The 11,742-nt window shown below is 34.9% G+C and overlaps 1 protein-coding gene across 1 annotated transcript; it reads left to right on the top strand.

Moving 5' to 3' along the window:
• The first annotated feature begins 4,483 nt into the window (after nt 1–4,483).
• Nucleotides 4,484–7,925, top strand: LOC132645770 (transcription factor DUO1). Its single transcript, XM_060362966.1, has 3 exons — nt 4,484–4,861; nt 6,203–6,449; nt 7,256–7,925. The coding sequence occupies exons 1-3, from the start codon at nt 4,683–4,685 to the stop codon at nt 7,757–7,759; spliced, it is 930 nt and encodes a 309-aa protein (XP_060218949.1). The 5' UTR covers nt 4,484–4,682; the 3' UTR covers nt 7,760–7,925.
• Nucleotides 7,926–11,742: the final 3,817 nt, after the last annotated feature.

The raw sequence follows: 11,742 nt of genomic DNA, 5'->3' as shown, positions 1-11,742 counted from the left end.
CAATTTCTACTTTGTTTCGTTTTAAACATGTAAAATTAATTTAATAATTTGAATTAGAATTGTCCAAATCAAAATTTGATAAAAAATAATAAATATTTTACACCTTTAAATTAATCAAATTAAAATTGATAGTATCAACCGATGCTTAAATATTGATATTGTTTTATCTCAAAGAGAAGAAAATAGTTTCCTTTTAAACAAGTCTTCTCTTTTAAAAAATATTAATAAATTTGCCGATTTTGTGTTCATAGCGAACATTAATATAATAAAATTTTAGATACGGAACACAAACTACAATGTTATATTAATCGTGTTTTGAACATAATATATATATATATATATATATATATATATATATATATATATATATATATATATATATATATATATATTATCACTATTCAAAAACAACTACATACACATAAATGCACTATAATCTAAAGTGTTGGGCCCGTGCGCAGCACGGGCATAGGGCGTCTAGTACTACTTAGAAGTAGTGTTCTAAGTCAAATTACCGAAAAGCCAATGGTCTTATGAACCATTGAATTTCGGGCATTAAAGTAATTTTACTCCCACATTTAAAACCAGTAGGGAAATTCGTGCAAAAATTTTCCAGTTCTATTTAGGAATTTTTACATGGTGTAACTAACATCTACTGGATTCACAACTATAGTTTAAAATAATTACTATACATAGCTATATTTTGTATTTCATAGGAAATTCACATTAAACCTCATTGCTCCTCTTCTTCCTCATTTCTGCAAAAACATTGACCCCCCACCCCCCCACACATATTTCTTCATCACTGCTTGCCGGACGGAGAACCTCCAGTGACCTTTTGTTTCAGATCTGGTCGTCGGACGACGCAATGCCGACGACCTTTGGTTCTTCCCTCTAACTGACGTGGTTGTTCTTTGCTTTGAAATCTGCAAGGTAACCTATCAGCTTGTAACAAGTCTCTCTCACATGTCCTTTCATGTTGCAAAAGTTGCAATGCACCAATTTGTAACAATTCTCCCTGTTGTATCCCTTCATGTTGCAAAAATCACAGAATAGGTGACCAAGTTTTCTCTGCCTTTGAGCATTGTTGCTACTAGCATTCAGATGAAATCCACCACCATTACCATTTCCCCCAGCATTTGAGTGGAATCCTCCACCACTTCCCCCAATGTTCATACCTGAATAAGAACCTCCACTTCCACTACTACTAGCTCCTGGATGGAAACCAGTTGACTTAGAGAGAAATGCAGTTGGATCTAGTGGTTCAAGTCTAGCGTGATGCACACTACCACTCAGTGTTTTTTAACTTTCATCTTGAACAATCATTGCATAGCACTAATTTATGTTTGGTGTGGTACTCATCATTAGGATCTGGCTTCTAACTTGACTATAGCTATCATTCAAACCCATAAAAAACTGCAAAAGTCTTTGACGGATCAAGCTTTCAGCATACCTCTTTGCTCGATCACATTCACAACTAGGCGGTGGGATAATTGAGTCAACTTCATCCCATAAATCATTCAATCGAGATTAATACACAACAACAGAATCAACTTCTTGGCTAAGAGTGACAATCTCTCTATGCAAACGGTAAAATTCTAGACATATTGACCTTATTGAACCTCTCATTTAGATTATTCCATACTATACATGCATTTGACTTAAAAAATTCCACTAATCAATTCCTTACTTACATTGCTCATAATCCATGAAACTACTATCGCATTGCATCAATCCCACTGCTTTACATCAGAATCTAATTTGTACTCATCCTTCTTTATTGTTCTATCAACGAATCCCAATTTGTTCTTCGTTAAAAGCATCAATTTCATCGCACGACTCCAAAGTGAGTAATTGTCCATTCCAGTTAGTTGCAGACCAATTTGAACTGCACCTGGTAGATCTAAAGGAGATAGATATAATGGATGCGAATGATGAGTGTTATCTGTCACAGTTTCCACCATTGTTGCTCAATTCAACCTCAACAGTCAAGCATTTTAACAATTTAGATGAAGCTTAACAACTAAGTAATCGAAGAATTAGGTAAAACTGGATCGAATTTCTCAGTTTTCCTTCAATTCCGCAGTGAAAACTCCTAAATTCAATCAGAAAAGCTCTGATACCATGTCAAAATATCTACAATAGATTGATATGAATGAGAAAACTGAAACTTAGAACAGAAACGAGAGAGAAAATGAAGGTTTCAACTGAATTTCATTTCAATGATTGACTACAAAATGATAACTAACTATTACAAATATCTTCCACCTATATATACAAGTTTAACTTACTAATCCAGCTCATGTACAACTCATTGACAGCTGGAACATTGTAACTAACTCCTACAACTAACTGCCTACACGTCTAGCTAACTAACTTTATGTTAACCTCGCTTAACTAACTATCAGTCAACTAACAGCAGTTTAACTAACAACAGTCATCTTAACATTGGGGATATCATCAATTAGTTATCTCTTTTTCATATAACTTCAGCACAACTAAAGATGAAGGTTTCAAAAAAATCAAATGAGGATTTATAAGGCGTTGAGCTGAAACTCATATAAAAAAAGTTCCTAAATTACTACAATTCAATGTAATGGGTTTTGAAAAATTGTTCGAAACGTAAGGGAAATTTTTTGGATAAGATTTTGAAATTGAAAAACAGAGTTGAGGAGGTAGTAGTAAAAGGTTAGTGGAGTTGTGGCAAAAATGATGGCATTGGGAGTGGCGGGGGGAAATGACAATAGTTTATTGAAGAAGAAAGAAAAGAAAAGAAAGAATAAGGAAAAAATAACGAAAAATAGGAAAATACATTTTATAAAAAATTATCGTAAAAATTAAATTGTAGTCGTTTCTTTTTGTTCCTCATTCTCCCTAGGAGAGTGAGTAGCATACACTCACTATGCTAGGTGACTGAAAAAGGGCAAATTATTTCCATTTCAAAGTTGTTCAGGGGTAATTGGACCCTTGTAAAGTTGAAGTGTCTTCTTAAAAATAAGATACAAGTTTAGGGGTAATTATGTATTATCTCTAAGTGAATTCAATTTGATAGTATAAAAAATGTAGGCTTAATACATAGCAGTGTTTTAAAAGGCAATTTTGGGACTCGCCTTGAGGCACTGGCAAAACGCCTCAGGGCTTACGTGTGGGGCTTAGTTCTGTGAGGCTTACGCCCTAAACACGCCTAACGTCCAACACTCGGGGCTCGCCTAAGAGTTCTTACACAAACTATGTATTAAATTCCTCAATTAACATTATTGACCATCATATTTCTTTATTAAATGAATGATGCTTAATAGTTTTCTTCATTTATAAAAATAGGAAGATTGAGATTAACTCAAATAACAAACCGTAGAATTGCATATTTACTATTTGAGAACAATGTGACTTGTGAAGGGGAATATCACTTAACGTTTAAAAAAATAAAATACATAGCCGAATTTTACATCTTTACTTGACATTGGTCTTCACGTTTTTATCTTATGTCTCAAAATTTTCATAGTTTATTATTTTACTAATTGAATATAATTTTATTTATATTCATGGAGGAGTGATGTTTTAATTATAATATGATAAAGTTTATTGATTATTTTCTTTTAGGGAGGTAAATTACATCATAGTATGATAGTAGTATGCTTTAAGAAATTGTGATTCTTTTAGTGTTTGAAAAGTAAGATGTTAGAGCTGGTTTGCATCTTATAATATGTTTTAAATCATTGCATTAATTATACTTGTAAAATTATGTTAGAAGTTTTGTTTTCAATGAGTTTCTTTAATCATGTTTTTAATTTTTTAAAACTATTAATATATTTTTTATAATTTGTGTGTTGTCACACTATTTTACTACATTATAAATTAAAAATTTAAAGATCCATGGGGCTAATGCCTCGCCCTGTACTAAGTAAAACGTCCCGCGTCACGTCCCCGCCTTTGAAAACACTGATACATAGCCAACCCTTTACACTTTTCATTTAAACACTCGAATTAAGCCCTATTCCAATTAAAACACCTCAATTTCTAATAAAATGCTCCAATTAGACACGTTCGATTCAAAATTTTAAAAAAGATTTCTACGTGTTTTCATTCATCTATTAGGTAGTTAGATTAATGAATATAAATATCATGTCATCTCCTTTAATCACACGCATTCGCCTTAATAAGAACTTTTAACATTCTTTCAAGTAAACCCATTCAAGAAATTTGTTTAGTCATATTTTCTAAAACTTACCTGACGTAATACATGTTTAACATCATTAAATCATAGTTATTTAACAATTATTTTTACTTTTATTTATTGCTTAATCATTAGTATGGCCTCATATAAATACCTGGTGCACGTAAATACTAGAAGTAGTGTTCTAAGTCAAATTACCGAAAAGCCAATGGTCAACTTATGAATTATGAAGAATATACTAGTATACAACAATAAAGTAATTTTACTCCCACGTCTGAATTTCTTTTTACCCTTTTATCCCACATTTGAATTCTACAGAAAAATAGGGAAGAGGGGCTAAATGGTGGGAAGATAGTGCTTATAACCGCCTTAACTGTCACTACCCACAAACTCATTAAATAAACAAACAAAAACCCATTTAACAAAAAAGAGAGAGATGATAATCAAACTTGCAGGAAAAAGATCGAAGGAAAATTATAATAGTTGTTGTAATTAGTGGGAGTGGAAAATGAGTGAGATGATAAAGAAAGGGCCATGGAAAGTTGAAGAAGATGAAGTGTTGATTAAACATGTGAAGAAATATGGGCCAAGAAATTGGAGCTCCATTCGATCCAAAGGACTTTTACAGCGTACTGGAAAATCTTGTCGTCTTCGTTGGGTCAATAAACTGAGACCCAACTTGAAAACGTAAACTAAACTACTCTGTTTTTACTTCTACATTGCTTGCAGAACAAGTGTTTCTTCATAATGCTCCTTTTTTTTTCTTCTTAGAATTGTAAATTTGCTGTCTTTTCTTTGTTGGGTTGAGAAAATAGTGGGTATTTTTGCCGCATTGCTTGCCAATTTAGTTTTTGCTGTTAAAATAAGAGTTTGTGGAATTTCTGTTCTATGTTGAAGCATTTTTCATCAAGGGGTTTAGCTTGTTTCTCTGTTTTTTGTGTTTCTTTGTTTTGGGGTTTTTGTTGGGGTTGGGAAATTACTGTTGGTAGGTTTCTTGCAGAAAGTTCTCTTTGTCAATGCTCTTGTTTTCCTTCTTAGAATTGTAAATTAGCTGTCTTTTCTTTGTTGGTTGAGAAATAGTGGGAATTTGTTGTTGCATTGCTTGCAAATTTAGTTTTTGGTTATGGGTTTGTTGTTTCTGGTCTTTTGATTTTGTTGTTAAGTTAAGAGTTTGTGGAATTTCTGTTCTAGGTTGAAGCATTTTCATCCTTGTTGGGAAATAGTTGGATTTACCTGTTGAATTTCTTGCAAAAAGGGTTATTGGTTGTGGGTTCTTTGTTCTACTATTTCCTACTTGTTAGAATTGCAAAATTGTTGGGATTTTGTGGAATACAACAGAGGGGTCTGCATGTTTGGGGTAGGAAAATTGGGGTTTTGCTTATGGTTTTTTTGTTTCTTTGAATTTGCTGAGATTTTATGGAAATTTTGTTCTATGTTGAAGCATTTTCCTCTGTTTCTTTATTAGATATTTTACTTCTTCTTGTTGTAAATTCGCTTTAAGTTGTTGATATTTGATGGAGAATTCAAAAGGTAGAAATTTACTGCTATAGCACTGACTATTTGCCTATGTGTATCAGATGTTTGTTTTTATGATTTAATGTTAGTATGTGTTTCTGTCAACTGAAAATGAAGATTATACCTTTTGTGTTATTTTCACTTTCTTTTCTTTTGGATGAAAGTGGAGTGAAGTTCTCAGCAAATCGGCACTGTTGTACTAGTCTGATCTTTTGGTATGGGTTTCTTTGTTCTGCTTTTTTTTGGTTCTTGGAATTATCCGATTTGCTGAGATTTTATGGAAATTTTGTTCTATTTTGAAGTATTTTCATGGTGGGGTTTGCTGTTTTTCCTCTGTTTCATTGTTCGTTATGTTACTTCTTCTTGTAAATTCGCTTAACTCGTGACATTTGATGGAGCAATCAAAAGGTGAGATTTTTGCTGCGATAGCATTGATGATTTTGCAATGCATATCTGAAGTTTGTTTTTATGCTTAGTGTTAATATTTGATTATCTTTTCTTTTGGGTGAAAAGTGGAGTGAAGTTTTCAGCAGAGGAGGAGAGGACTGTAATTGAACTGCAGGCACAATTTGGGAACAAATGGGCTAGAATTGCTACATATTTGCCTGGAAGAACTGACAATGATGTCAAGAATTTTTGGAGTAGCCGGCAAAAGAGATTGGCTAAGATTCTGAGGAACTCAGCGCCACAGCCAAGTAAACCACAAAAGAATATCAACAGGGAAGCCCCTTCTGCTCTTCAAAAAGTTCCCTCAGTTGAGGTAATTCACTATTCTTGTCACAAAGCAGTTATGCTCTCTGGTTTATCATCTTTTGCTCAAAATGGATATTTTCATTCATTTAAGTGTTCTGCTTTCTGTGTTAGTTTCAGAATTGATGTGAATTTGGCCTTGATGGAATGTATATATATAGTTGGTAATGTTGTCCAAGAACAAGGTGCTTTTGCCATCATTACGTTTTAGGATAGAAATGTTGTTGATTATGGAACAGTTTCCTGCATTCCGTAAATTAAATTCAAACTCTACTGTTTTTTCGTAGCTTAGTAAATGTCCCAAAAGGTCCATGAGTCCAAAATTTGTGAGCTCTGAAGAATGGATCTTTTTCTTCAATTCTTTTGGAACTTTATTTTTGTTCTTTAATCTTTATAAATATTTTGTCTCTTTCCCCTCGCCCATACGAACAGTTGAACACTGAGTCTTAAAGGAAAGAAAAACAAAATTATCTTGCTTCCTTTGATATCAACGTTATTTTTCCTCTTAATGTCACACACTAGTATTGTCAACTCTGACCAAATTTATTTAGGTGAATCTGCTGTAAAATTGGTATGGCTGGTTCTTTACTCAAGATCTCATCAAATGGGCATGTGAAAACTTCATGGACCTTGTTCCCCCCAGCTTCCTCACTTGTGGTCAGTCTGTGACAGTATATACTTAAAACTCTAAAATGGCATTGAAAGAAACATTGTTAAGATAAGAAAAAGATATTAGTGTTCTAACTCTTCTACCAGCCAGAGGTTATATGTTTATGCCTTTCAACTTGTGCATTGGATTCTCTATTTGAATTTCAGGCACCAAAATTGAACTCATTGGCAGAGGAAAGGTCTTTGTCCATGTCCCAGTATTGCTCATCATCCTATATGAATAGCTTTGACACAACCAACATGGTCCCACCGCCAGAGCTAGTGAATTCAACTTCATTTCCTTCTGAGCCAGAACTGCTTCAACTTGAGTTCACTCCCTATGAGAAGAGAACCTGCATCTGGCCACAGTTTCTGCTCCCTTTTACTCAGATTCCAGTCCAAACTAACTTTGGTCCCTCACTCGAATATCAAGAATTACCCATGAAACTTGAGGAGACTGACTTCTTAGATTATTTCGGGCAGCTCGGTGCTTCTGATATAGGAAATGTGCAAGTCCCTCAAGGGTCGTCGTGTTCAGGACAAGAGAGAAGCTCCGAGATTACAGTGAAGAGAGTAATGGACAACCCCCTTACCCCAGATAGCTTCATCGATGACTTCCCCTTGGACATGTTTGATTACATGGATCCACTGCCAAGCCCATCCGAATGGTGATATGGTGATTATTCTATTTCAGACAGGACGAAAGGAAATTGTTACTAGCATGTTAGACAGATTTGTAGTACTCTATGCAACATGATTGCTATAGTAGCTATTCCTTGTATGAGACAATTTGCCTAGTGCTTAACTGCTTCGAACAGTTGTTCATCTAGTAGATTGATTGCCTTGTGTTGTATGACAGCATGATGGAAGATTTTATCTGTGTTTTTGTACTTTCCCCAATAAGAAGGAAAACAAGTTGCAAGACATGCCAAGGCAGAAAGGAAAGCAAAATTTTATATGCTACAAGTCATTATGGCAATGGACCATAATAAGCTCAAAATTAAGCAAACACTTCAATTCTGGTGGTTACTTATTTTTATTGAAAAATGCTATGGAAGTATTAATTAGAAGAACACTTAATAAACGAATCAGATACAAGAAATGAAGAGACTTTTATCTACATGATGAAAAAGGAATATTAATTACCAATTTTAAAGGTACTTTCAACTAATTACCAAATATAAGAACACTTTTCAAAATATACGAACATTATAGGAAAATAGGACATCCGTCGATTTTAGGCTCATATTGTGGTCTCCTTGTGGGATTATACTGGTATGTTGTTGTTGTTGTATTGTGGTCTCCTAATCTTTATTTCCTGAATACTTCAGCCGCTGACCCATCCCCCCATCTTCACCTCTGGCCGCCGCCGAAACTCCAGCCACATCATCCTCTTCTCCATTGAAAGTTCAGTTGAGCAATCTTTCGTCGACGAGATATTAAAAAAAAAAAAAAAAAAAAGATCTGTCCAGATCTATTTAGGCATATCTTCGAGGAAATACCTCTTTTTTTTTTTTTTTTTTTTTTTTTGTATAAAAGCGATCTATGTTATGGTGGAACAAGTTGTGGTTATGGTGGTATGTGGCAGTGCTTTAAAGGTTGGACGAATGTATGTCTAGTTTATATCTAGTGTATCTCTGGTGTATGTTATTGTATCTCTTATACATAACAATATACCTGCAGTGATAACTCGACATACTAATATACCAATGACATACAAGTGTGTATATCATTGTATATGTGTATGTGACGTGTATGTCAAAATATATCAACGTAGTCATGCGTAGTTAAATGTATACATTAACATACGTATGACATACAAGATATATGTGGAGAGAAGAAGTTCTGGAATAAGAGCTTCGATGAAAATAAATATTCAGATGAAGGTAAAGACAACGCACGGAGTTGGCGGGTGGATGGGGATGGCGGCGAAAAAAAATATGGCGGCGAAGCTCTGATAATTTTTCGACAGAGCAGGGGCATTCAAACACGGCAAGTGAGATGGGGACAACGACGGCTAGGATTTGTGGAAAAGAGACGACAAAATCCTTAATTTTGTGGGATTTGTTAGATATTGTATATGTTGGGTAATGTTTTTGTTGCTATTTTAAAAGGGTAACTTACATAAATAGTTATAATTTCTATGCTTCTAACTAATCGTAGCTATCTTTTTCTTAATTATATTCCGTAGCATGTTATAACTATTTCACGTGTATTTAATTGTATTCAAATACACAATTTCAAAGTACAGTCAATCAAATACATCTATGTTTATCTGTTTCGTGTGTATTCAAATACATCCAAATACATATGTATATAGATCTGAATGAATGAAGATATAGTCAAATCCGGTCAAATCTCCGGCGAAAATACGATATATTTAAATATGGAGGATAAAATCAAATCCGGTTGGATCTCCGGCGAAATACCCAAAAACACTGTATTTACACTAAAAAAAATGGAGAATACACTCAAATCAATTTAAAAATACATTATATTTAGTCGGAAAAATTGCATACAAACAACAAAAATACAGTTAAATACACTCGGCGAAGGGTGTACACTTAGTTAGCTAGAAGTATACAAAAATGTATTTATCTCAAATACAGAGATGATGGAGGGGATACAAATCATGACTATATACAAGTCCCGGAACTTTGACCGGAGGTAGATAACTATGTATCGCCGGATACACATAAATACAAACAACGCTATGGATGAGTGTAAATACAGTAGGATTTATTTCAATTCCGGTCAAATCTCAGGCTATTTGTATATTTAATATCGCTGTGGTGTCTCAAATCTGGCAGTGTTGAGGGAGAGGGAGTAGGAGGGCAGATCTGGCCGGAACGGAGAGAACAGATCTGGCCAGTGACAGTGGCGTTTCTCAGATCTAATGGTGTCATCGTGGTGTCTCCGATCTAGTGGATCGAGGGAGAAGAGAGGAGAAAGGGAGAAGAGAGAGGGAGAGAATGAATTTGAGCTTTTGAATGAGTGAATACAATATATCCACGAGCAGCAAATTGAATACACAATATAGCTATTGATTGTAGTTTATTTAAACTGTAGTTATTATTCTTAAATACCTTGTATAGTTAGCTACGACATGTAAAAATTTCATCTTAAAAACTAAATATTATTGCTAGTTATGGTAATTATGGGTTTCTTTTCGTATATCTAGGAAATTTTACCAATAATTAACAAGATTGTGTTCTGATAGAAGGCCCAAATATACTTGGGTTGTGTGTCTACGACACAGGTCATTTGCACTTTTGTTTCTCTTTTGTGTTGGTCTTTAATTTTTGTCTCTCAAGGAAAATAATTTTTTCACTGGGAATAAATTTATATTTTCACATCATAATATTCCACAAATTATGTTTCACCCCCTTAAAGGACTTATGCCGTGCTAGGCATAAGTTTGATTCCTAAGAACAAAAATTAAAGGCCAACCCATTTGAAGGTCAAACCGTGCAATTTCTTCATACGACACTAAAGCCCGCTAAATGATAGAAGGTCCAAATATCCTTTTCAATTGGATAGGACGAATAATCTCCAAGCAGTATAAATTGGAAAAATAAATGAATTCTGAAGCGTAAGTCACGACGAACAATTCAAGATGTAAAAGATGCATTATCAGACATGATTCTTTAACATCGGGGGTGAACAACAAAATCTGTAAGCATACATTGGACAAGTACCACATCTAATTAAGAAATCATTTAGTCGTCGGATGTGCTATTATCTTAACACCACTAGCGCACATGGCAACTAATTTATTGTTTGCGAAGGAAATACCAATTCTCATTTTTAAACTTTCTCGTGTTTCATGAAGATGCTTAGGAAACACGGAAACCCAAATATATGTATATAATAGAACTTTACAAAATGGTTGCTGGCATACAAAACAAGTGAAGTACAGTAGCTGCACTTCTACTTACCCCCTGGTTGGATGGTTGTTTCTCGTGGTTCATTAATGTACAGTATGATATGGTACAGTATGGTGTTGTATTGTATTGTACTGTATTAATGAACATAATGTTTGGATGGACTGTATCGTTTGTTGTGGTTTAATAACATTTGTATTGTTTGGTTTGACTGTATGATATTGTATAGTAACTTGTAAGTTTACTAAAATACCCTTAACTTTTAATTAGAAATTAATTTATATATATTAATAAAACTTAGGTAAAGAATAAAATAGAAACTTTAAAAAATAAGTAGGTAGTCATGGAGTGGGTGGTGTGAGGTGGGTGGTTGTGGGAGTAGTGGCTGGTAGGGTGGGGGTGAGGGGTAGGGGGTGGTGGAGGGGTGGGTGGTTGTGGGATGAGGAGGGGGTAGCGGGCGTGGGGGTGGGCGGTGGGCGGTGGTGAGGCATAGTAGGTGGTAGAGGGGTGGGTGGTTGTGGGATAAGGGTGGGGGTGGGTGGTAGGGCGGGCGTGGGATGGGGGCGAGTGGTAGGGTGGAGGTAAGGGTGGGGTGGATAGTGGAAGGTGGAGCAGGGGAGGAGTGGGGGTGAGTGGTAGGGTGGGGGTGGGGTGAATGATGGAGGGTGGAGGGTGGAGGGTGGGGTATAATGGGAAAATGAAATACGTAATGACGAAAAAATCACCAAATCCGTGGTTACAAAAATTGGGACTTTTCATGGTTATATAACA

This window comes from Lycium barbarum, chromosome 6, assembly GCF_019175385.1.
Source record: "Lycium barbarum isolate Lr01 chromosome 6, ASM1917538v2, whole genome shotgun sequence".
Taxonomy (NCBI): Eukaryota; Viridiplantae; Streptophyta; class Magnoliopsida; order Solanales; family Solanaceae; genus Lycium; species Lycium barbarum.
This window is presented reverse-complemented; position numbering and strand designations above follow the sequence as displayed.

What these genes read in the sequence shown, in the direction of transcription:
- LOC132645770 (XM_060362966.1), top strand. Translation starts at nt 4,683, where the DNA reads ATGAGTGAGATGATAAAGAAAGGGCCATGGAAAGTTGAAGAAGATGAA. An exon ending in CTGAGACCCAACTTGAAAAC is followed by an intron (nt 4,862 to 6,202) that starts GTAAACTAAACT and finishes TTGGGTGAAAAG; the next exon opens with TGGAGTGAAGTTTTCAGCAG. An exon ending in AAAAAGTTCCCTCAGTTGAG is followed by an intron (nt 6,450 to 7,255) that starts GTAATTCACTAT and finishes TTTGAATTTCAG; the next exon opens with GCACCAAAATTGAACTCATT.